Source organism: Canis lupus, chromosome 13 (genome assembly GCF_048164855.1).
Source record: "Canis lupus baileyi chromosome 13, mCanLup2.hap1, whole genome shotgun sequence".
Classification (NCBI taxonomy): domain Eukaryota; kingdom Metazoa; phylum Chordata; class Mammalia; order Carnivora; family Canidae; genus Canis; species Canis lupus.
In genome coordinates, this window is record NC_132850.1 from 17,710,096 (window position 1) to 17,736,298 (window position 26,203).

The 26,203-nt window shown below is 40.3% G+C and overlaps 1 protein-coding gene across 11 annotated transcripts in view; it reads right to left on the reverse strand.

Annotated features, from left to right (window-relative positions):
• Positions 1–26,203, reverse strand: part of ST3GAL3 (ST3 beta-galactoside alpha-2,3-sialyltransferase 3) — a 198,832-nt gene that overhangs the window by 143,777 nt on the left and 28,852 nt on the right. The window contains exons 2-3 of one of the 11 annotated variants that reach the window (XM_072772558.1): positions 23,689–23,791; positions 13,435–13,492 (exon numbers count right to left, since the gene is read on the reverse strand). The exons of 9 other annotated variants lie outside the window; for them this stretch is intronic. In XM_072772558.1, coding sequence (XP_072628659.1) covers positions 13,435–13,453 — 19 coding nt within the window. In that variant the 5' untranslated portion in view covers positions 13,454–13,492; positions 23,689–23,791. The remainder of the gene's footprint in view (positions 1–13,434; positions 13,493–23,688; positions 23,792–26,203) is intronic. One more of the 11 variants, XM_072772566.1, reaches the window with a different exon arrangement.

Consider the following 26,203-nt stretch of genomic DNA (forward strand, 5'->3'; position numbering starts at 1 on the left):
AATGACTCTCAGCAATCACTGTTGCTTCAGAAATATTGCTAATGCTCTACTTAATGGGAGCACTTTCCCCAGGTCCCCTAATGTCTTACCCCACCCATCAGGGTCCCAGCTTCAGAGAACACTTAATCCCACCTTGTCTTAGCCTTGGTTCCTTTCTCTGAGCCTCAGCTTTCAGGCTGCAAACTTGTCAGGCCCTGGTGCCTCTCATCCTGTGTGCCCACACAGTGCCTAGAACATGGCTAGAAGAGGCCCAGCTGTCACTCGGCAGTAACACCTGTTGACAACAAAGTCACTGATCTCTCTACCTTGGCTTCCCTCCTGCGATTCAAGGGCTACCTGGGTGGTATCCAGTGAATCCCCAGGAGCTATCAGTGCTATTTGTGTGAATATTTCCTTGTAATTCTATACCTCCCGACTATCTCCTTGGCACCCTGCGGAAGATATTTCTGGATAACAGAGAGGAAAGCCTGTTTCCGTAGCAATGGAGCAGAATCAGAGGCTTTTCCATTTTCTTCTGCACCCCTAGAAATATATACACATACACACGTGCACACACAACTGCACTTGTTTTACCTCTTTTTGCCTTTCCAGAGCAAGCAATCCTTAAATTCTCGGCTCTGTGTGACTTTGTTCTATTTCCACCGTCTGGTAAAATTTTGCTTTCCTGAACCTTTTAAAAATACCCCCAGGTAAAAATAAAACTGTGATATGATAGTTTGGAAAATTTAAATATGTAGCTCTAAGAAATTAAAAGCACAGTTTTGAAGCATCTTTCATCTACCAATAGTGCTGAAATCCAGCCACAGCAGGGTATGGGCAATATAATACTGGAGCGATGAGGGTTCCATGTCTGTCCTTTCCCCCCACAGGCACACAACTCCTCTAGGTGCCAGCTTCCCTTAGTCAGTGACCGGGGTCTGGTCAATGGGATGTGGGCTACAGAAGCACGTCACCTCCAGTCCTGGCCCACGGAGACCTATAGAATCTCAACGTTCTCACCAGTTTCTCCTCTGTGGACTGGATCAGGACCGGAGGAGGACTCCAAGGCCCTAGGGGCTGGTGGGGTCACTAGATGGGAGGAGACTGTGCCTCTGAGCCAACGAGGTAGAACAGAACTCTTCCTCCCAGCCCTGCACTAGAGTGTGATAAGAAAGAAATAAACCTTCACTGTGTTAAGCCACTGCAATTCAGGGGTGGTTTGTAATAACAGAAAGCCCACCCTAAAATGATATTATCCTGAATTCTTAAAGTTAAAAATTATTATTATCCCTGAGAATTACTTACAAGCAACTCTGTCTAAAGCTCTTTTGTCACTATTCTCCCTGTGACTTAGGCGCAGGGGGGAGTTGTAGCCTGCCCCTCAGATCCCCCACCACCCGGCAAGGAGGAAGACTAGTCCCCATCTGCTGGCATCACAGTGAGCAGAAAGACCCCAGATGTCAGGCATCTTCAGGAAATGGTTTAGTTGAAAAGAGCTGCCTGCCCAGGGTCATGGATTGGCCTTCCAAAGACTAGTGGCAGTCTATGACCAGTTGAGGAGAAACGATAAGGGCACAGCCCCTTCACCCCAACTCTGAAGAGCTGTCCCTACTTCACAGTCCCCATGGCATCAGCTGAGGCCTTTCCTGGGACTGAAGTACAGCCCAAATTCTCCCTCTGCACAATCCCGCTTCCCTTTCCTCCCTTTCCTTTCTTTGCCTTAACCCCAAAACCACTCCCCCGTAAGCTTTCTACACACTAAATCTTCTCTCAGAGTTACTTCCCTGTGATCCCAACCTAAGACAGGCACTGTGTTCTTGATGCGTCACGTTGCCCAAGCCTGCCAAAGCATATGGCACAAATACCATGTTTTTCAATCAAAAATGAAAATACACAAAGTCACAAAGGGTCAGAAGCTCCAAAATTGAGACTCTCCAAGATGGGTTAAACAGGTGATGGGGATTAAAGAGTGGATCTTCTGTGATGAGCACCCAGGAATGTACAGAAGTGTGGAATCTATACTATGCACCTGAAACCAGTATTATACTGCAGGCTAACTAGCTGGAATTTAAGATTATTTATTTATTTTTTATTTGACACAGAGAAAGAGAGCACAAGCAGGGGGAGTGGCAGGCAGAGAGAGAGAGGGAGAAGCAGGCTCCTGGAGGAGCAGACAACCTGATGCAGGCAGGACTCGAGCCCAGGACCCTGGGACCGTGACCTGAGATGAAGGCAGACACTTAACCAACTGAGCCACCCAGAATCTAAATAAAAACTAAAAAACAAACAAACAAACAAACAAAAAAAAAAAACCCTGAGTATTATAGTATTATACCATTAAAAGATAGACTCTTTCCTAGGAAATGAGAGAAACCATAAACATTTTGAGACCCCCGTTGGGAAAAGGGGCTTTGAAATTGTCCCAAAGAAAACATCACTACCTGGCTTGTCATCCAATAAAGAAATTATTAAATACATAATAAAGAGCTACATTACAAAAATTATTGAGGATCTATTATCCACCTGTGCAGGTATTTGGTATTATTATTATACTTACAGCAGTTACTTTTTGAGCTAAGAGCTTTATGGACACTCATTACCTCAATAAATTCTTCATACATTTGGCAGGTGATAAAACTCAGGTTCACAGTGAGTAAATAAATTACCTAAAGTCAGGGATCCCTGGGTGGCTCAGCGGTTTAGCGCCTGCCTTTGGCCCGGGGCATGGTCCTGGAGTCCTGGAGTCCTGGGATCGAGTCCTGTGTCGGGCTCCCTGCATGTGGCCTGCTCTGCCCTCTGCCTGTGTCTCTGCCTCTCTCTCTCTCTCTCTCTGTCTCTCATGAATAAATAAATAAAATTTAAAAAAAAAAATTACCTCAAGTCCCAGAGTTAGGGCTCAAAGTCAGGTTGGGGTTACTCCAAGCCTCAACTCTGTGGTATGTCTTGCATATTCAAGCTACTGTAAGGAGTTCAGTAAGTAATTTGCAAGGGGGGAGGGAGAGCAAAAGGCAAGTGTATATGATTCCAAGACCTGTTCTCTTCTCTTACCCCGTCTCAACTGACAATAGGCAGTCACTGCCTTTTAGGTACACAGACGCCAGACATGAATTAAAGAATTATTCCACACACAATTTTGCCATAAAGAAGATACCTCCCCCCCCCCCCCAAAAAAAGAAAGTAGATCCCTGGGTGGCTCAGCGGTTTAGCACCTGCCTTTGGCCCAGGGCGCAATCCTGGAGTCCTGGGATGGAGTCCCACGTCGGCCTCTCAGCATGGAGCCTGCTTCTCCCTCCTCCTGTGTCTCTGCCTCTCTATGTGTATCATAAATAAATAAATCTTTTAAAAAATAAAAAAATAAAAAATAAAAAGAAGATACCCAGCACAAAACTGTTCTATGGCGATTCAAAAGGTTCTCCTGCCCTCTTGTGGCTCAAGGAGACGACTACATATCAAAGCTCCATTAAAAAGCTAAAATACCATATAAAGGCAACTGGCAGTCACATAAAACAGCAGGAGGCAACTGAGATGGCAAATGAAGCAGATTCAGTGACTCAAAAATCTGATTTTTTTAAAAAAAATATTTATTTGTCCATGTGAGACACACAGAGAGGCAGAGACACAGGCAGAGGGAGAAGCAGGCTCCATGCAGGGAGCCTGACATGGGACTCGATCCCGGGCTGCCCTCGGGGTGACTTTATAAGCAGCAATCACTTGCTGCTCCCCCACCCTTAGTTATAAAATCCTCCAGGACTTGGTTCTGGGTCCTCTTTCATCCCATGTCCTTTCCCAGCTATCAGTTTTCTTCCCTGAAGGCATTCAATGTTACTATTTTGGGGGTTTATGCTTCCAAAGTAATCTTATGCATATCATGCAAATCTATATGTACTATATATATATATATATATATATATATATGCCTCTGTGTGTGTACAAATATGAATGTACACGCTCAAGACTTTTCCTCTTCCCGTCTATAAAAATGTCAGCATTCATATTCATATCCAAACTGAAGGAGTTCTAAGGGGATATTGCCAAGCAGCAACTTTCATAAGAAATGAAACTGTGACCCCAAACATTTTGCAACCCACAGTTATGTGGCAGACAACTGGAGTGAACCCATAGGGGAAGATCAGATTCAAGTACTCTATCCCACCCTAGTCTACTGTTTGAAAAGGTTTCACAAAGAAGCCACAAATTAATTCAAGGGAAAGATAGAACACAGATGCTGATAAATCAAAGATCAGAGACTACATATGATCTTTCACATCTATGGTTATTTACCTATGAAAAATAATTTATTTTATTTTTTTTAAGATTTTGTTTATTTATTCATAGAGACACAGAGAGAGAGGCAGAGACACAGGCAGAGGGAGAAGCAGGCTCCATGCAGGGAGCCCGACGGGGGACTCGATCCCAGGTCTCCAGGATCACACCCCAGGCTGCAGGCAGCGCTAAACCGCTGTGCCACCGGTGCTGCCCCTTTTATTTTATTTTTAATGAAAGTTCTCTAACTACATAAAAGTCAACAGAAGAGTGAAATGAACCCCATCCTACAGATTAAACAATTAAAACGTTTCACTACTGGTTTTGTGGCTTCATTCCTTTCTTCTGTCTCTCTTCCCTTCCCTCCTGGGCTGGGCTGCTCCTTCTCTCTGTTTTAGCTATATTATTTAAAAATAAGTCCCTGACATCATGCTGTTTCATCCCTAAATGCTTTGTCTGGACATAATTATAAAACACAAAGACATTTCCTTATATGACCACAATATCATTATCGCATCTAACAAAGTCAATAATTTCTTGATATCATCAAATGCTCAGTCCATATTCATACTTCTACAATTATCTCAAGAAAATCTTTCTACAGCTGGCCTCTCAAGTTTCAAAGGAACTGTACAGTCAAAGAAATTCCAAGGCCAGTCTGCAACGGCCCATGACTATTAAATCTTGAATCTCCAGGTTTCCAAACCCTCACCAACAGGAAATGAACTGCTAAAGCTCCCAGGAACGGCATTTCTCCCAGTGCCCATGCTGACGTGGCCTTGGGAGCTCTGGGTTAAGGAAGAACCACTCTTTACCCTTTAGCTACCATATTCTCAGACCCCTGGTCCTATACAAAGACTAAACTATTTTGTCTCTATAGATTTGTCTAATTTGGACATCTCATACAATATATGGTCCTTTATGATGGGTTCACATGCTTTCAATGTTCATTCATGTTGTAGGATATATCAGTACCTCATTCCTTTCCTAATATTCCATTCTATGGATATACCACATTTCATTTATCCACTCATCAGTGGATAGACATTTGGGTTGTTCACACTTTTTGGCTGTTATGAATAATACTGCTATGATCATTTGTGTATAAGTTTTTTTTTTTTTTTTTAAATAAGTCTTTTTTTTTTAATTTTATTTATTTATTTATGATAGTCACAGAGAGAGAGAGAGAGGCAGAGACACAGGCAGAGGGAGAAGCAGGCTCCATGCACCGGGAGCCCGACGTGGGATTCGATCCCGGGTCTCCAGGATCGCGCCCTGGGCCAAAGGCAGGCGCCAAACCGCTGCGCCACCCAGGGATCCCCTGTGTATAAGTTTTAATTTGGACAAATGTTTCCATTTCTCTTGAGACTCTGGGTCAAATGGCAACCCAAATTCTAACTTTAAGGAACTGCCAGACTGTTCTCCAAAGTGGCTACACCATTTTATATTCCTTGCAGCAGTGAATGAAGGTTCTAATTTCTCCATGTCCTTACCAACACATATTGTTATCTATTGTTTTGATTAGAACAACACTAGTAGGTGTTAAGTGGTGTGTCAATGTGATTCTGATTTGCATTGCCCTGGTCACTAATGATGTTGGACATCTTTTCATGTGCTTATTGACCATGTATACAGGTTCCCTCCATTATCCAAAAGTGGAGTGTTCCTATGAAATCTTTCGTAAGCCAAAATGGCATACAGTGAAGAAGCACTTAACCATTAATTTAAATAGAAAAATGTTTGAGCGTCCCCCAACCCAAAAATATAACCCCTCTAGGCCTTTCTGACACCTTAGGGCACATCTTGCTAAAGGATACACAAAATAAATTGAGCAAAAGTGCAGATGCTCACAGACACAGTTCAATGCTATAGGCGGCTTGATGATGACACACTGAAGGAGCTTGGAGGTGCCACTCTTGTTGCTTGGAGTTCACGCTGCCTTTATAATAGTTTGCTGCAAAACACTGCATGTCTTTTTCTCTTTTTGCCTTTTTTTTTTTTCCATAAAGGCAAAAATCCTCTTCAGAGTTCCCTCAGAGAAAGCAGGTACTAATAATGTAGGTCTTTCGTAAAAGTGAAGTGGCTAACACGAACTTTTGAAAAAGCAGGAGATACCTGTATCTTTGGTGAAATGGCTATTCAGATCCTTTGCCCATTTGAAAAATTGGTTTGTCTTTTGATTATTGAGTTATAAGAGTAATACGTTCTATTTTTTCCTCATCTTTTCCATTGAGAATAAAAGGTTTCCAACCACTTAAGAGAGTATTGATTGTTCTTTTTTCTATAGCAAGAAGTAACCACCAAAACTAGTTTCAAGCTTATCCAAATCAATGACAGATTCACACCATAATACAGGCTTTTGAAAAGCCAGACAATCAACAACAGCTTCACTTCAATGACTATGCTTCTGAAAGCCATCCCATTCAACAACAATCTTACTCAGACAACTGAGTAAAGGTCACAGCGAAAGGTCAACCAATCCCTAAACGCTCTTACTTCTGAAAGTCTACCATGGCCTGAACGCCATTCTTTTGAAGACTCTAGAATAAACCAGTGGTTCTTAAATTCCTGGTATCAGGACCATTTTACATCCTTAAAACTTACTGAGAACTCTAAGGAGGGTCTATATGTGTGGGTGAATAATATTTACTATACCAGAAATAAAAAGAAATGTTTAAATACTAATTTAAAATTTATAATAAGCCCATTAAATATTATCATAAACAATATAATTTTATGAAAAAAGAACTTTCTAAAAATATGAGTAGGAAAAGAGTGGCACTGTTTTACATTTGTACAATGTCTTTAATTTACAACTTTATAAAAGTGTGGATTCTCATCAATTTCCACCTTCAGTCTGTTGTGAAACATTGTTTCTTTTTTTTAAGATTTTATTTAACATTGTTTCTTTTTTTTTTAAGATTTTATTTATTTATTCATAGACACAAAGAAAGAGGCAGAGGGAGAAGCAGGCTCCATGCAGGGAGCCCGACGGGGGACTCCATCCCGGGTCTCCAGGATCATACCCCAGGCTGCAGACGGCGCCAAACCGCTGCTCCACTGGGGCTGCCCTGAAACACTGTTTTATTTTATTTTATTTTTTTATTTTTTAAAAGATTTTATTTTATTTATTCATAGACACAGAGAGAGAGAGGCAGAGACACAGGCAGAGGGAGAAGCAGGCTCCACGCAGGGAGCCCGATGTGGGACTCGATCCCGAGTCTCCAGGACCACACCCCAGGCTGCAGGCGGTGCCAAACCGCTGCGCCACCGGGGCTGCCCGAAACACTGTTTTAAATGCATGAAAAAAAAATTCTGGCCTCTCACAGATACATGATTAGAAGAGGGAGAGGTGAAGAAAGAGGAGGAGGAAGAGGAGGAAGAGGTATTATAATAACCTTTTCAGATGTTTATGGATATTCCTCTTTGATGCTATACCAAAACTCAAAAAGTGGTAGTTTCTTAAAGGTTAGAGGCAATACTGAATCTGAAACCATACCAGTAGACATTTTTCATACTTTATCACATTAACATCCACTGGTCTCACACTTTGAACAAAGCTTTTCACCATGCATGAACTGTGAGCATCAAAACAGCGGCTTTTGGACATTATTAGTTCACTGAGTTATATAGAACTTCCAATGCTTTCATATTCATTATGCCATATTTTTAAAAAATCACATTTGTAGGGCACCTGGGCGGCTCAACATCAATGCAAATGTCAACACGGTTCAACAGCCAACCAATATTTTATCATCAATGTGAGAATACTTTTTTTTAAAGACTTCTTTTTTTTTTGAAGATGTATTCATTTTAGAGGAGAGGGGCAGAGGGAAAAGGAGACAGAATCTCAAACAGACTCTGTGATGAGCATGGAGCCCGATGTGGGGCTCGACCCCATGACCCCGAGATCACAACCTGAGCTGAAACACCCAACCGACTGGACCACCCAGGAGCCCCAACATGAAAATACTCTTGATCAAACTCTGAAAATCACTGCTACAAGACAGCTCTCTGCTTTGTCTAGAGAGACCGTGTCCCACACAAGCACAGTTCTCCTCGCTCAAACTACCAGTACATTCAACAATTTTGGTTGATGTTAAGTGTTGGCCTCCTCTGGCAAAATCATTTGTTTGACTTTCCTGCCTTCTGTTTATTCTCATTACATTTTCCTTCTGTTGGTTTTTGAGTCATGCACTTTCCACACTCTATTTGCATGGGGGTTAACCTAGAAATCTTACCTGCATGTAAAACTTAAAACTCTGAATTTATCAATATATTTAACCCTCCTACTAAACAACACAAGAAAAATACTTTAACTCTTAACATTTCTCAGATACGCTATTGCTGGCTAGTGGTAGAGTTCTCTCCCTTTGTTTTAATAATGCCAAACACTGGGCAATACAGTCATTTCTTTTTCTATGGCCATCTTGAACTTCAATTTCCCCACATGTCTACTGTTCCCTTTGCTCACCATTCCCCCCTGCACCTTCCTTCTAGGATCATTTTCTTTACTCTGAGGTTGATACTCTCCAAGTGCCTTTACTGAGTATCTGTTAGTGTGAACTTCCTTCAACATTTGTCTCATTCTTGAAACATGGTTTCGCTGCAAATACGAGTTCTAGGCTGACAGTTGTTTTCTTTACACACAATAAAATAGCTCACTGTCTCTGGCTTTTATTGCTACTCTTGAGGAAACAATTATCAGTCCAATTCTTGTTCCTTGGACGGTAATCAGTCTTTTTTCTCTGGCTATTCTTAAAAACAGTATCACCAAGGTATAAACTAACATACAATAAACTGTCCATATAGAAAGTATACATCATGAATTTTAACATACACCCATGAAATCATCACCACAATTACAATAAATATATCAACCCCCAAAGTTTCCCCTTGCCTCTTTACTTCCACTCCTCACTCCACCCCATTCCCATGCTACCCTTGGTCTGCTCCTTGTCACTATAAATAAGTTTGCCTGTTATAAATAGAGTCATATTTTATGTACTCATCTGTGTCTGGCTTCTTTCACTCAGCACAATCATTGTGAGATTATTCCATGTTATTTGTGTATCAGAAGTTCATTCCTTTTCTGTAACTATGTGAGGTGATAGATGTTATGTAAATTTATTGTGATTACTTCACAATATATACATATATCAAGTCATCATGCTTTACACCTAAAACCAATACAATGCTGCATGTCAATTATGTCTCATAAAACTGGAAAAAACAGCTCATTTTTTTAGGTCATTCCTTTTTAATACTGAGTTGCATTCCCTTGTATGGATGTACCACCATTTACCTACTGATTGATCTTTGAGTTATTCCTAGTTTCAGCTTTTACAAATAAACCTGCAATGAACATGCATGTACAAGTCTTCGTATGAACATATGCTTTCACTCCTCTTGGATAGGAGTGGTTGGAGGTTTAATGTTTTAAAAAATTGCCAAACTGTTTTTCCAAGCAGTTGTACCATTTTATATTCCCACCAGTAGGTGTTATGGTTGTTCCAATCCTGAACACCTGATATGGTCCATCTTTTAAATTTTAGCCATTCTAAAGAGTTTAGAGTAGGAGCACCTCAGTGGCTCAGTGGTTAAGCATCTACCTTTGGCTCAGGGGGTGATCCCAGGGTCCTGGGATCAAGTCCCGCATTAGGCTCCCTGCAAGGAGCCTGTTTCTCCCTTTGCCTGTGTCTCTGCCTCTCTCTCTGGGTCTTTCATGAATAAATAAAATCTTAAAAAAAAAAGTTTAGAGTAATACTTCATCGTGGTTTTAATTTCCATTTTCTCCTAATGACTAATCATGTTGAGAATCTGTCCATGTGCTCAGAATGCCATCCACACATCTACTTTAGTAAAGTGTGGATTCACATCTTTGCCCATTTTTAACTGGTTCTTTGTCTTATTACTAAGTTGTAAAAGGTCTATAAATTCAAAATACAAGTTATTTACTGTACATATGGTTTGTAAAATTTTCTCTCAGTCTGTGGCTTGCCTTTAAATTTTTGGACAATGTCAGGGCACCTGGGTGGCTCAGTCGGTTAAGCGTAGGACTCTCGATTTCTGCTCAGGTCATGATCTCAGGTCATGAGATGATGCCCCGCCTCAGGCTCTACACTCAGCACAGAATCTGCTTGAGGATTCTCTCTCTCTCCCTCTCCTTCTGACCCCCTCCAATCTCTCCCTGTCTCTCTTTTTCTCAAATAAAATCTTTTTTAAAAATCTTTTAATGTTTTTAGAAGAACAAAATTTTTTACTGTTGATGAAGCCCAATTTATTAACTTTTTTCATGTTTTTTTTTTTTTTTTTTTTATCCTCCTTAAGAAATCTTTAGCAAACCTGGGGCACCTGGGTGGCTCTGTAGGTTGAGCATCCAACTCTTGATTTTGGCTCAGGTCATGGTCTCAGGGTTGTGGGATCAAGCCCTGGGTAAAGCTCCACACTCAGTGAGGACTCTGCTTGGTTTTTCTCACCCTCTGTCCCCTCTCCCTGATCATGTAATTTCTCTCTCTCTAAAATAAATAAATAAGAAAATGGGCAAAGAGTTAGAACAAAGAATTTACAGAATAAGAAACCCATAGGCTAGGCATAGGAATAGATATTCAAACTCGTGGGCTATAACAAATATTAAAATATTTATTAACAAGATACTACTTTATATCTCTTAGACTGACAAAAAATAGTTAGCTGGATAATGGCAAGTGTTGGTAGAAATGTGAGAATATAGTAACCAGTATTCTTTGCTGGAGGTAAAGTAGGCTAGCAAAGCCATTCTGGAGCACAGTTGTAATAATTAATCAACATGTCATTTAGCTCAGCAAGTCTGTATATATGATATATATATATATATCCATCCATCCCATGGCACTTAACAGTTACATGCATTATTTGTGTGTCCAGGGAGTTGGAGAATGAGATATGGCCAATGGAGTTTTTTTCTTTCCTTCTTTTTTGTTTTAGATTTATTTGAGGGTGGGAGCAGAGGGAAAAGGATAAGACTCCATGCTGAGCACGGAGCTGCAGGGGGCTCGATCTCACAACCCTAAATTACAACCTGAGCCAAAATCAAATCAGTGGCTTAACTGACTAAGCCACCCAGGCACCTCCTCTCTGCCCATTTTCTACTGGAAATGCTGCCTTTTTCTTCTTAATTTGCAGGAATTCCTTGTGTATTCTAAATATCAACCCTAGCAATTTTTTAAAAATTTTAATTCCAGTACAGTTAACATACAAATATTGAAGTTTTCAGGGCACCTGGGTGGCTCAGTTGACTGGTCATCAGCCTTTGGCTCAGGTCATGATTCCAGAGTCCTGGAGTCGACCCCCACGTCGGGCTCCTGCTCAGTGGGGAGTCTTCTCTCTCTGCCTCTCCTGCTTGTGCTCCCTCTCTCTCGAATGAATAAATAAAATCTTTAAAAAAATAATTAAAATGTTCTTCTCCCAGCATATTATCTGCATATTAACTGTCTATGATGTCTTCAATGACATAAAAGTCTCAATGAACATTCTGTGCACACTTGGAACAAATGTATAGTCTGGCATTATTTTGTAAAGTGTTCTATAAATGTCAATTAGGTAAAGGTAGTTGCTTAGATCTTCTATATCCTTACAGATTTTTTACCTGTTTTATTAATTACTGAGAGAAGGGTATTAATATACTTAAACATCATTGTGGATTTGTCCTTTTCTCCTCCCTAGGCTTAACAGTTTTTGCGTAATGAAGTTGGATACTTTCTGAGTAGGCACATACATATTTATGTATGTCTTTCTGGTAAATTGCTTTTTGATCATTATGTAATGACACTCTGCAATCTCTTGTAATACTCTTGCTTGAGGTATGTGCTGAAACTAATATAGCTACGTCAGCTTCTCTACGCTTATTGTTTATTTTCCTTCCTTTTAATTTGAACCTGTTATGATATTTTTTTGTTTGTTTGTTTGTTTGTTTTATGATAGTCACAGAGAGAGAGAGAGAGAGAGAGAGAGAGAGGCAGAGACACAGGCAGAGGGAGAAGCAGGCTCCATGCACCGGGAGCCCGATGTGGGACTCGATCCCGGGTCTCCAGGATCGCGCCCTGGGACAAAGGCAGGCGCCAAACCGCTGCGCCACCCAGGGATCCCGGTATTTGTTTTTTTTTTTAAGATTTATTTATTTATTTTCAAAAGAGAGAGCATGTGGTGCGGGGCATGGGAGCAGAGGAGAGACAGAGAGAGGGAGGGAGACACTCAAGCAGACTGGGTGCTGAGTGCAGAGCCTGATGCAGGGCTCAATCTCACAACCCCGAGATCACAACCTGAGCTGAAACCAAGAGTCGGATGCCCAACCAACTGTGCTCCCCAGGTGTCCCTACTTTGACCCTTTTTTTTTAAAGATTTTATTTATTGAGGATCCCTAGGTTCCCTAGGAACAATTGTTGATACTCAAGAGTAAGTCAACTATCTTACCATTTGTTTTTCATTTCTCTCATCTGTTTTGTGCTTTTATATCGCTGTCTTATTGCTTTCTTTGAGGTTAATTAAAATTTTTTTAGTGCTTTTTATTTCTTCTTTGGCTTCTTAAATATATATTTGGGGGGGGGGATTGTTGTTGTTTTTATTAATTTTTTTTCTAGTAGTTGTTTTACCAAGGAGTTCTATTAAGGAATACACATCTTTACCTTATCAGAGTCTATGTAGAGTCAATATAATACCTCTTCATATCGGACAGTTCATTCCTCTTATTTTAACTCTTTCTTCACCTTACACACAACATTCCTACTTCCCACTTATTTTTTTCTTTTATTTATTTATTTTTTTTAAAGATTTTATTTACTTATTCATAGAGACACAGAGAGAGAATGAGAGGCAGAGACACAGGCAGAGGGAGAAGCAGGCTCCATGCAGAGAGCCTGACGTGGGACTCGATCCAGGGTCTCCAGGATCACGCCCCGGGCTGCAGGCGGCACTAAACCGCTGCGCCACCGGGGCTGCCCCCGACTTATTTTTCACAAATGTAATAACCTTACAACATAAGGGTCCATTTAGCTCCTCTCTCCCCATTCCTTGTGCAAATTTTGTCACAGCTTACTTCTACATATATTCTAAACCTCATTCTATGTGGTTATTATTTTTGCTTTAATCAACTGTCTTTTAAGCAAATTTTAAGAAAAAACAGAAAAGAGCCTTTTGTATTTGCCCATTATTTACCTTTTCCAGTGATCTTCATTTTTTCCTATAGATCCAAGTTTCCATCTGGTCTCACGTCCTATTGTCCCAAAGGACATCCATTAGTATTTTTTATAATGCTGTCTGCTAGCAACCAATTCTCTTTTATTTGAAAAAATACCTTCATTTCATCCTTGTTTTTAAAGGATATTTTCAACAGATAAAGAATTCTGGAACAACAGGTGTTTTGGTATTTTTCTTTCAGCACTTTAAAGATCTTCATTGTATTAACTCCACTATTTATGATGAAGGGTCAGTGGGATTTCTTACCCACATATATAACATTTCTTTTTCTCCACTTTCAAGATTTTCATGTTAGATTTCAGATGCTTGACTATGATAAGCCTAGATTTCCCCAATATTTATCCTTAAAGTTTGCTGAGCTTCTTAGATCTGTTAAGTCAATGGTTTTCACCAAATTTAGGAAGTTTCCAGACATTACATCTTTAATTTTTTTCTGTCCAATACTCATACAGATCAGATAATTTTATATTGTGACACAGCCCCCTGAGATGATTCATTTTTCTTCAATATTTTTTCTTTCTGTGACAGGATAATTTTTATTGCACTCCAGTTCACTGACTTCTGTTATATTCAATCTACTGGTACATGAAATCTTCATTTTCCATTCCTATACTTCTCAGTACTATAATTTGCTCCCTTTTTAATGGTTTTCTCTCCTGAGACTACTTAACTGTTCACTGTATTTTTAATTATTTAAATTACTTATAATAGCTACATTGCTAAGTCCAATATCTGAGCCATCTCATCTATAGACTTTTTCATGAATATGGGTCACAATTTCCCGTGTGTTTGTATGTTTGGTAACTTTTAACACTGACCACTGTGGATATCACATGAAGAAACTATGAATACTGACCACTGTCCGTTTGTATTTTCTTTAATAAGAATTTTTAAAATCTTATTTAAATTCAATATAATTACCAAATAATGTTATTATTAGTTTCAGAGATAGAGGTCAGTGATTCATCGGTCTTATATAACACCCAGGACTCATTATCTCACGTGCCCTCCTTAATGTCTATCACCCAGTTACCCCATCCTCTGACCACCTCCCCTCAGTTTATTTCCTATGACTAAGAGTTTTTATGGTTTGTCTCCCTCTCTGATTTCATCTTGTTTTACTTTTGCCTCCTTTCCCCTATGATCTTGTTTCTTAAATTCCACATATAAGTGAGATCATATGATAATCATCTTTCTTTGATATACCTTTTTCACTAAGCATAATATCCTCCAGTTCCATCCACATCATTGCAAATGGCAAGATTTCTTTTTTTTGATGGCTGAGTAGTATTCAACTGTATATATACCACCTCTATATCCATTCATCTGTCGATGGACATCTGGGCTCTTTCCAAGTCTGGCTATTGTGAACACTGCTGCTATAAACACTCAGGGTGCAGGCACCCCTTCAAATCACATTTGTAACTTTGGGGGAAATACCCAGTAGTAGTGCAATTGCTGGGTCATAGGGTAGCTCTATTTTCAACTTTTTTAAGGAATCTCTATACTGTTTTCCGGAGTGGCTAAACCAGCTTGCATTTCCACCAACACTGTAAGAGGGATTCCTTTTCTCTGCATCCTCACCAACATCTTGTTTCCTGACTTGTTAATTTTAGCCATTCTAAGTGGTGTAAGGTGGTATCTCATTGTGATTTTGAATTTTTATTTATTTATGATAGTCACAGAGAGAGAGAGAGAGAGAGAGGCAGAGACACAGGCAGAGGGAGAAGCAGGCTCCATGCACCGGGAGCCCGACGTGGGATTCGATCCCAGGTCTCCAGGATCGCGCCCTGGGCCAAAGGCAGGCGCTAAACCGCTGCGCCACCCAGGGACCCCTCATTGTGGTTTTGAATTGTGTTTCCCTGATGCCAAATAATGTTGAGCATTTTTTTCATGTGTCTGTTGGCCATTTGCATGCCTTCTTTGAAGAAAGGTCTGTTCATGTCTTCTGCCTATTTCTTGGTTGGGTTATTTGTTCTCTGGGTGTTGAGTCTGATAAGTTCTTCACAGATTTTGGAATAAGTAGGGCAGCTCAGGTGGCTCAGCAGTTTAGCGCTGCCTTTGGTCCAGGGTGTGATCCTGGAGATCCAGGATCGAGTCCCATGTCAGGCTCCCATGGAGCTTGCTTCTCCCTCTGCCCGCACCCCCACCCCCACCGCCTCTCTCTCATGAATAAATAAAATATTTTTAAAAAAGGATTTTGGACAACAACCCTTTATCTGATGTGTCATTTGTAAATATCTTTTCCCATTCTGTCAGTTGCCTTTTGGTTTTGTCACCAATTTTCTTTGTTGTGCAAAACCATTTTATCTTGATGAAGTCCCAACAGTTCATTTTTGCGCTTGTTTCCCTTGCCTCTGGAGATCTAGCAAGAAGTTGCTGCAGCTAAGGTCACAAAGGTTGCTGCCTGTGTTCTCCTCTAAGATTTTGATGGATTCTAATCTCACAATTAGGTCTTTCATCCATTTTGAGCCTATTTTTGTGGATGGTGTGAAGAAATGGGCCAGTTTATTCTTCTGCATGTGGCTGCCTAATTTACCCAACACTATTTGTTGAAGAGACAGTCTTTTATCTATTGCAATAGATATTCTTTCCTGCTTTGTCAAAGATTAGCTGACCATAGAGTTGAGGGTCCATTTCTGAGTTCTCTATTCTGTTCCATTAATCTGTGTGTCTGTTTTTGTGCCAGTACCATACTGTCTTGATGATTACAGCTCTGTAATGGAGCTTGAAGTCCAGAATTGTGATGCCATCAGTTTTGGTTTTATCAACATTCCTTGGTTATTCTGGCTCTTTTCTGGTTCCATACAAATTTTAGGATTATTTATTCCAGCTCTGGAAAATAAGTTGATGGAATTTTGATAGGGATTGCATGGAATGTATAGATCGCTCTAAGTAGCATAGGTATTTTAACAATATTTGTTCTTCCAATCCATGGGCATGGAACGTTTTTCCAGGTGTTTGTGTCTCCCTCAATTTCTTTCATGAGTGTTCTATAGTATTCTGAGCACAGATACTTTGCCTCTTTGTTTAGGTTTATTCCTAAAGTTATCTTATGGTTTTGGGTGCAATTATAAATGGGACTGACTCATTAATTTCTCCTTCTTCTGCCTTATTGTTAATGTACAGAAATGCAACTGATTTCTTTTTTTTTTTTTTTTCATGATAGTCACACAGAGAGAGAGAGAGAGAGAGAGGCAGAGACACAGGCAGAGGGAGAAGCAGGCTCCATGCACCGGGAGCCCAACGTGGGATTCGATCCCGGGTCTCCAGGATCGCGCCCTGGGCCAAAGGCAGGCGCCAAACCGCTGCGCCACCCAGGGATCCCTGCAACTGATTTCTGTGCATCGATTTTATACCCTGCCACGTTGCTGAATTCCTGTGGAGTGCTAGCAATTTTGAGGTGGAGTCTTTTGGATTTTCCACATAGAGTATCATGTCATCTGCAAAGAGTGAGAGTTTGACTTCTTTGCCAATGCAGATGCCTTTTTATTTCTTTTTGTTGTCTGATTGCTGAGGCTAGGTCTTCTGGTACTATGTTGAATAACAGTGTTGAGAGTGGACATCCCTGCTGTGTTCCTGACCTTAAGGGAAAAACACTGTTTTTCGTCATTGAGGATATTTGCTGTGATCTTTTTGTATATGGCTTTTACGAGATTGAGGTATGTTCCCTCTGTCCCTATACTGTGAAGAGTTTTAACCAAGGAAGGATGTTGTACTTTGTCAAATGCTTTTTCTGCATCTATTAAGAGGATCCTATGGTTCTTGTCCTTTCTTTATTAATGTAGTGTATCACAGATTGATTTGCAGATGTTGAACTACCCTTGCAGCCCAGGAATAAATCCCACTTGGTCATGATGAATAATCCTTTTAATGTACTGTTGAATTCTATTGGCTAGTATTTTAGTGAGAATTTTTGCATCCATGTTCATCAGGGATATTGGTCTATAATTCTCCTTTTTGGTGGGGTCTCTGTCAGGTTTTGGGATTAAGGTAATGTGGGCCTCACAGAAAGAGTTTGGAAGTTTTCCATTTCTTTTTTTGAAATAGCTTCAAAAGAATAGGTATTCACTATTCTTTAAATGTTTATAGCATTCCACTGGGAAGTCATCTGTCCCTGGACTCGTTTGTTGGGAGATTGTTTTAATACTGCTTCAATTTCCTTGCTGGTTATGGGTTTGTTCAGGTTTTCTATTTCTTCCTGTTTCACTTTTGGTAAATACGTCTCTAGGATGCATCCATTTCTTCCAAATTGCCTAATTTTTTGGCATATAATTATCCATGATATGTTCTTATAATTGTTTGTATTTCTTCAGTGTTGGTTGTGATCTCTCTTCTTTCATTCATGATTTTATTTATTTGGGTCCTTTCTCTTTTCTTTTTGATAAATCTGTCCAGGGGTTTATCAATCTTATTAATTCTTTCAAAGAACCAGGTCTTAGTTTCATTGATCTGTTCTGTTCTTTTGGTTTCTCTTTCATGGATTCTCCTCTAATCTTTATTATTTCTCTTCTCCTCTAATCTTTATTATTTCTCTTCTCCTGCTGGGTTTAGGCTTTATTTGCTGTTTCTCCAGCACATTTAGGTGTAAGGTTAGGTTGTGTAGTTGAGACCTTTCTTGTTTTTTGAGAAAGGCTTGACTGCTAAATATTTTCCTCTTAGGACTGCCTTTGCTGCATCCCAAAGGTTTCAACAGTTGTATTTTCTTTTTCATTTGTTTCCTGAATTTTTAAATTCTTCTTTAATTTCCTGGTTGATCCATTCATTCTTTGATAAGATGTTCTTTAGCCTTCATGTATATGCTTCCTTTCCAAATTTCCTCTTGTGATTGAGTTCCAGTTTCAAAGCATTGTGGTCTGAAAATATGTAGGGAATGATCCCAATCTTTTGGTACTCATTGAGGCCTGATTTGTGACTCAGTATGTGATTTATTCTGAAGAATGTTCCACGTGCACTTGAGAAGAATGTGTTTTGTTGCTTTAGGACAGAATGCTCTGAATATATCTGTGAAGTCTATCTGGTCCTGTGTGTCATTCAAAGCCCTTGTTTCCTTGCTGATCTTCAGTTTAGGTTATCAATCCACTGCAGTGAGTGGAGTGTTAAAGTCCCCTACTATTATTGTATTATTATCAATGTGTTTAATTTTGCTATTAATTGCCTTATATAATTGGCTGCTCCCGTGTTAGGGGCATAAATATTCACAATTGTTAGATCTTGTTGAGTAGAGCCTTTAATTATGATATAGTGTCCTTCCTCATCTTTTACTACAGTCTTTGGTTTAAAATTGAATTTTTCTGATATATGATTGCCACTCCAGCTTTCGATTCATGTCCATTAGCATGATAAATGGTTTTCCACCCCCTCACTTTCAATCTGGAGGTGTCTTTGGGTCTAAAATGAGTCCCTTTTAAAAATTAAAAAGCAAGATCCATCAATATGCTGTCTGCAAGAGACTAATTTTAATTAATTAATTTTTAATTCAATCTGATACCCTGCATGCTTTGATTGGGGCATTTAGTCCATTTACATTCAGAATATGAATTTAGTGTCATTGTATTACCTGTAAAGTCACTGTTTCTGTATGTTGTTCTGTTCTTTCTGGTCTATGTTATTTGGGGGCTCTCTTTTCACTTCACCTCAAGGATCCCCTTTAATATTTCTTGCAGGGCTGGTTTGGTAATCACTTTTTTTTTTTTTAATTCTTTTAGTTTCTGTTTGTCCTGGAAGCTTTTTATCTATTTTGAATGACACTCTAGCTGGATAAAGTATTCCTGGCTGCATATTTCCCTCATTTAGCACCCTGAATTTATCATGCCAGTCCTTTCTGGCCTGTCAGGTCTGTGGATAGATGCTGCCAGTCTAATGTTTCTATCCTTGTAGGTTATGGACCTCTTGGCAAAGCTGCTTTCAGGATTTTCTCTTTGTCTTTGAGATTTCCAACCTTCACTATTATATGTTAGGGTGCTTATCTATTTTTATTGATTTTGAGGGGGGTTCCCTTTGCCTCCTGGACTTGGTTGGATACCTGTTTCCTTCCTCAGAGTAGGGAAATTCTCTGCTATAATTTCTTCCAATCTACCTTCTGCCCCATTCTACTCTTCTTCTGGGATCCCAATTATTCTAATATTGTTTTATTTTATGGTACCACTTATCTCTTGATTTCCTCCCTCGAGATCCAGTAATTGTTTATCTTTTTCTCAGACAGCTTCTTTATTCTCCATCATTTTGTCCTCTATATAACTAATTCTCTCTTCTGCCTCATTTATCCTAGCAGTTAGAGCCTCCATTGTATATTGCATCTCACTAATAGCCTTTTTTATTTTGACTTGAGTAGATTTTAGTTCTTTCATTTCTCCAGAAATGGATTCTCTAGTGTCCTCTATGCTTTTTTCAAGCCTAGCTAGTATCTTTATAATCAATATTCTGAACCCCAGTTCTGACATCTTACTTTTGTCCATACTAATTAGATCCCTGGCCGTCAGTACTGCTTCTTGTTCTTTTTTTTAATTTTTATTTTTTTAAGGATTTAATTTATTTTTTCATGACAGACACGGCGGGGGGGGGGGGGGGGGCAGGCAAGGACACAGGCAGAGGGAGAAGCAGGCTCCATGCAGAGAGCCCAGCGTGGGACTCGATCCGGGAACTCCAGGATGACGCCCTGGGCTCAAGGTAGCGCTAAACTGCTGAGCCACCCAGGCTGCCCTCTTGTTCTCTTTTCTGAGGTGAGTTTTTCCATCCTTCATTTTGTCCAGAGAAGAACAGATGAATGAGAGAACAAAATACTGAAATGGCAACAACCCCAGAGAAATATACACTAAGCAAATCAGAAAAGACCCAAAATTGAAAAATAAATAAATAATAAATAAAAACAAAGAGAGAATATAATCAGACAGATGAACAGAATAGAGCAATACACTGGTTCCCATGTGTATTTTGGCTCATTTGTTAGAAAACTAGATCCCAAAATTGTAACAAAAGAAAAACCTGTAAAAAAAAAAAAAAGAAAAACCTGTATGTACCCTCCCCCAAAAAAATTAAATACAATGAAAGGATAGTCTGTAACTGTAAAACTAAAGAGTAAAAGCCAAAAAAAAAAGAAGTAGAAGGGGATCCCTGGACGGCTCAGCAGTTTAGTGCCTGCCTTTGGTCCAGGGCGGATCCTGGAGTCCCGGGATCGAGTCCCACATCGGGCTCCCTGCATGGAGCCTGCTTCTACCTCTGCCTGTGTCTTTGCCTCTCTCTGTGTCTCCATAAAATAAAATCTTTTTAAAAATACATAAATAAAAATTTAAAAAACTCTGACCTAGCTACAAAAGCCAAAGTTGATTTGACTAATGCTCCATTTAGATAATGTCAGAGCAAACACAATTAGGTTTAAGATGTACAAGATTGACTTAGTAATACCCCAAGAGTTTCTTTCCAGTCACTGTATTTAAAATTTGGGTCATTTCTCTCAGAGAAAGCATCTGACAAAGTACAACAGCCATTCATGATAAAAACCCTCAACAGGGCAGCCTGGGTGGCTCAGCAGTTTAGTGCCGCCTTCAGCCCAGGGCGTGATCCTTGAGACCCGGATCATATATAAAACATATATATGTATATAACATATATATAAAAAACATATATATATACTATATATACACACATATATACAAAAATAGAATTATTTTTTTAAATGATTTTATTTATTCATAGAGACACAGTGAGAGAGAGAGAGAGAGGCAGAGGCACAGGCAGAGGCAGAAGCAGGCTCCATGCAGGGAGCCTGATGTGGGACTCGATCCAGGGTCCCCAGGATCAAACCCCGGGCTGCAGGCGGCGCTAAACCGCTGTGCCACCGGGGCTGCCCACAAAAATAGAATTAAATATAATGAAAGGGTAGAATGCAATTGTGAAATGAGAATTTAAAAATATTTTTTAAAAAGAAAACAGTTTTGGGATCCCTGGGTGGCGCAGCGGTTTGGCGCCTGCCTTTGGCCCAGGGCGCGATCCTGGAGACCCAGGATCGAATCCCACATCGGGCTCCCGGTGCATGGAGCCTGCTTCTCCCTCTGCCTGTGTCTCTGCCTCTCTCTCTCTCTGTAACTATCATAAATAAATAAAAATTTAAAAAAAAAAAAAAAAAAAAAAAGAAAACAGTTTTATTTTGATAAAATAAGAAACTGGTTGGAAAAGGAACGAGAAATAGAATTAAAATTGAAAAATTAAAGAATTGTGGGGGGAAAAAGACCCATAAATTCTATATGACATATACCCGTAGCACTGGAAATTTAAAGTTCTCAATGTTTGAATGGTAAACTTGGCCTTGGCTGGATGTTCTTGTCGATCTTCTGGAGAAAGAGCCTGTTGTTGATTCTTAGGTGTCTTTGCCCCAGGCGGAACTGTAACTTGCCAGGGGGCCAGGCTAAGTAATCGGCTTGGGATTGCTCTATGTGGCTTTTGTTCCCTGAAGGCTTTCCACAAAGCTTCAAAGGATGAGAATGAAAAGGGCAGCCTCCCAATCTCCAGCCCCAGAACCTACAGCTCAGGGCCCCACTCCTCAGTGCACCCTCAGGGAAAAGCAGTCAGTCACTCCTGTCTCCCTGGTCTCTGTCTCTGCTCACCCAACCTGTGACCCAGCATCTCTATCTCAGGCACACAACTCCATTTGGAGTCCCCAAACCCTGCAGACTCCTGCAGCACACTCTCACACTGCTCCTCCAGAAGGAAGAAGGGGGGGGTGTCTCCCTGCTTCTGCTGCCAGCTGGGCCCCTAATCAGACAGCAGTTCGTGGTTTATGCTCCACCACCACCCACGCCCCCCACTGGCTGAGAGCCCACTCCTGGGCTCCTTGATTGCAGCTAGCTTCCCGATTCGATGCCTGGGAACTCGCTGCACTCAGGCACACCCCCACCCCCATCTTCCTATGACCTCAGGGATCTTGAGACCACACTGTCCCACCTAGGATTCCACTCCCGCTTCACTGCCTGAGCACCTTCCAGGCCAGGATGTCCTGCACCAGAGCAGCCTTCTAAAAGTTCTGATTTTAGAACTGGTGCTCTGCTGCCAGAGGCTCCCTCCCCTCTGCGGTTTACCTTCCCATATATCGCCTCAGAGTCACTTCTCTGCACTTCTTACCTTGCAGAAAGAGGTCGCTTTTTTATTTGTAGAGTCCTAGCTATTCTTTTCTTAGATCTCTGGTTGAGTTCACAGGTGTTCAGAATAATTTAATAGCTATCTAGCTGAATTCCTGAGACCAGACGGAACTAAAGTCTCCTACTCTGCCATCTTGGACTCTCTCCTTTTGATGTGTATTTTAACAGGTTGTTCAATTACTGCCTGACCACCTTGAATTTGTGTAGGAATGAGTCTACGCTATGTTTTTGTGTATCTGAGGAAATCCATGGTATTTTTTACTTCTCTAACTTGATGGGACCCAACATTCAAAATCTGCATTGCAGGGGCTTGGTTATACTCTTGTTAGGGTGAGTCTTGAGTAGATCTTATTCTTTATTCTTAAGGCCTGGCCTTTCTAGCACCTTCATGCCAAGGGTAGTAAAGTATTAATGAGATTTCTCCACTCTGCAGGGCTATCACTTCAAAGTCCCTGACTCTTCAGCTGCCCACAACACTGCTTGACCTCCACTCCCATTCTGTGTAGATGGTTATACTCAGATGGTTTTGCCCTGTGCATATTATACAGCCCAGTCCCCAGCTACAGACTCCCAGGAACTGCCTCTGCCCCCAGACTTCCAAGACCCTGTCTCTGAACAATTTCCTACTCGGTGATGACCCATCTCATGGACTCCAACCACTTCAGCTGCCCTGAAGTCTGATCTCTGCCTTGTTAGCCAAGTGGAAGCACTGCAGTGTTTAGATTCCAGCTTTCTGAACAAGGTTGGGAAACTGTTCCCCCCTCTCCAAAGAGAACCATGGAGCTCACCTCACAAGTTTCCTTTCCTTAGGGACTAAATTTTATACTGCCTACTGTCCACTGCTTGACAAGAGTTGCTTCATTTATTTTGTCCAGTTTCAGAAATATAGAGAGGCTAGCCCAATACCAGTTATGCCTTTATCATAAGAAGCAGAGGGTGACCCTCAGCTACAAGCTAAAAATGCCAGCCTCTATTTCATTTTTAAGATGGAAAATTAATAGTTAATATAATTTCCTAGGTCTATTAAGTCAAACTGAATCTACCCTTCTCCCAATATCAGATCCAAAATTCAACTTACTTGCCAGATGGTACTCTCCATAGTAATCAGATCAATAATGCATATTTTATAATCTCTCCAATTATGATCTTTTGTAAATATAGGCAAGAACACAGAGGAGTTGCTGTAATGATAAACATGATAGTATGAATTTTTAAAGGTCTCATAAGAAATTAATCCTACTCCTATAAAATATCCACTTTATGAAATACAAATAGATAAAAATAGTAAAATATGTAAAGTTTCCATGAAATGGACCACAGGTATTAAGTCTACTGATAGGAGACAACTGCCCAACTCTCCTACAATGCCTGACCTGAATAAAGCATCAGAGCCAAGGGAAATGTCAGTATTTTGTCTCCATTTTGAAGATGAAAAAACTGAAGTACACCCAATTCCTTCCAAGATTGTGTTGATTTGTTCATTGAGTTAAAGATATGTACATATATTTTTTATCATATTATGTGTGTATACATGTACACACATACATAAAATATAATTTTACAGTACTTTTTTATTAAGACTTTAAGATTTTATTTAATTATCTGACACAGAGAGAGAGAGAGAGAGAGAGAGAGAAAGAGAGAGTGAGCACTCACAAGCAGGAGGAGCAGGAGAGGGAGAAGGAGAAGCACGCTCCCCATCAAGCATGGAGCCCGACGTGGGGCTCGATCCTAGGACCCTGGTATCATGACCTGAGCTGAAGGTAGATGCTTAAGCAACTGAGCCATCCAGGTGCCCCAAGACTATTTTTTTTTAGAACAGTATTAGGTTCACAGCAAATTGAGGGGAAAGTACAGGGATTTCTCATATATCTCCAGCCCCCACACATGTATATCCTCCCCCATTATTGATATCCCTCATCAGAGTGGTATACTTTTAAAAGTGATGAACCTATACTGACACATCATAATTACCTAAAGTCCACAGTTTACGTAAGGGTTTATGCTTAGTATTGTGTATTCTATGTGTCTGGACAAAAGTACCAAAATATATTCATCATTATGATACCATACAGATTGATCACTCTAAAAATTCTCTATGACTTGCTTGTACATCACTCCCTTCACTGCCAACCATTAATCTTTTTTACTGTCCCCATAGTTTTGCCTTTTCCAGAAATGTCATATAGTTGGAATCACACAGTATGTAGCATTTTCAGATTGGCTACTTTCACTTAAAAATATGCATGTAAGGCTCTTCCATAACTTTTCATAACTTGATAGTTTATTTAGTTTTAGCACTTAATAACATTTCATTGTATGGACCTATCACAGTTTATCCATTCAACTACTAAAGGACATCTCGGTTGCTTCCAAGTTTTGGCAATTATGAATATAACTGCTATAAACATCTGTATGCAGGGTTTTTTTGTGAATATAAGCTTTCAATTCCTTTTAGTAAACACTAAGGAATGTGACTGCTGGGTTAATACTGCTTAGTTAATACTAAAGAGTTATCTTTAGTATTATAAGAAATTCCCAAACTGTTTTCCAAAGTCACTGTACCATTTTGCATTCCCACCAGCAATGATTGAGAGTTCCTGGTGCTCCAAACCTTGCCAGCATGCGGTGTTATCAGTGTTCTGGATTTTGGCTACTCTAATAGGTATATAGTGGTATCTCAGTGTTGTGGTTGTTTTGTTTGAAACAGGCTCCAATGTACAATGTGGGGCTGAACTCATGACCCAGAGATCAAGAGTGACATGTTCTACCCACTGAACCACCCAGGCACCCCAAGCTACAGGACTTTTAAAAACAGGTTGAGGGGTGTCTGGATGACTCAGTTGGTTAAGCATTCAACTCCTGATCTCAGCTTGGGTCTCGATCCCAGGGTCATAAGTTTAGGCCCTGCACTGGGCTCCCTGCTAGGCTTGGAGCCTACTTAATAAAGAAAAAACTTTTTTTTTTTAATTTGAAAACAGGTTAATAACTAGATCAATCTTATACTTAAAGCCTTTCGGTTGAGCATCTGACCCAAGTCCTAGCAATCTGACCAAGACTTGACCACACATAGCTAGCTCTAACCTGCTCAAAACAAAGCAGTTTGCATCCTGCCACAGTATGTCTCGGGATTAACAAAATCATAAAATTTTCCATCTGGGGATCCCTGGGTGGCGCAGCGGTTTGGCGCCTGCCTTTGGCCCAGGGCGCGATCCTGGAGACCCGGGATCGAATCCCACATCAGGCTCCCGGTGCATGGAGCCTGCTTCTCCCTCTGCCTATGTCTCTGCCTCTCTCTCTCTCTGTGTGACTATCATAAATAAATAAAAATTAAAAAAAAAAAATAAAAAATAAAAAAAAATAAATAAATAAAAAATAAAATTTTCCATCTGGAGGGGACTCCATGCTCCAACATGGCATTTCATACAGACATCTGTTTTAGAACACAACACAGAAGTGCTATTTTATTTCTTTCTCATGTTATAGGGCTACAAGTACACAGGTCTACGTCCATCTTACATGCTGTTTACACAGAACAGCACATGGACCATAACAGGAATAAACTGCTTAGAAAATGAATAATTTAGTGATAG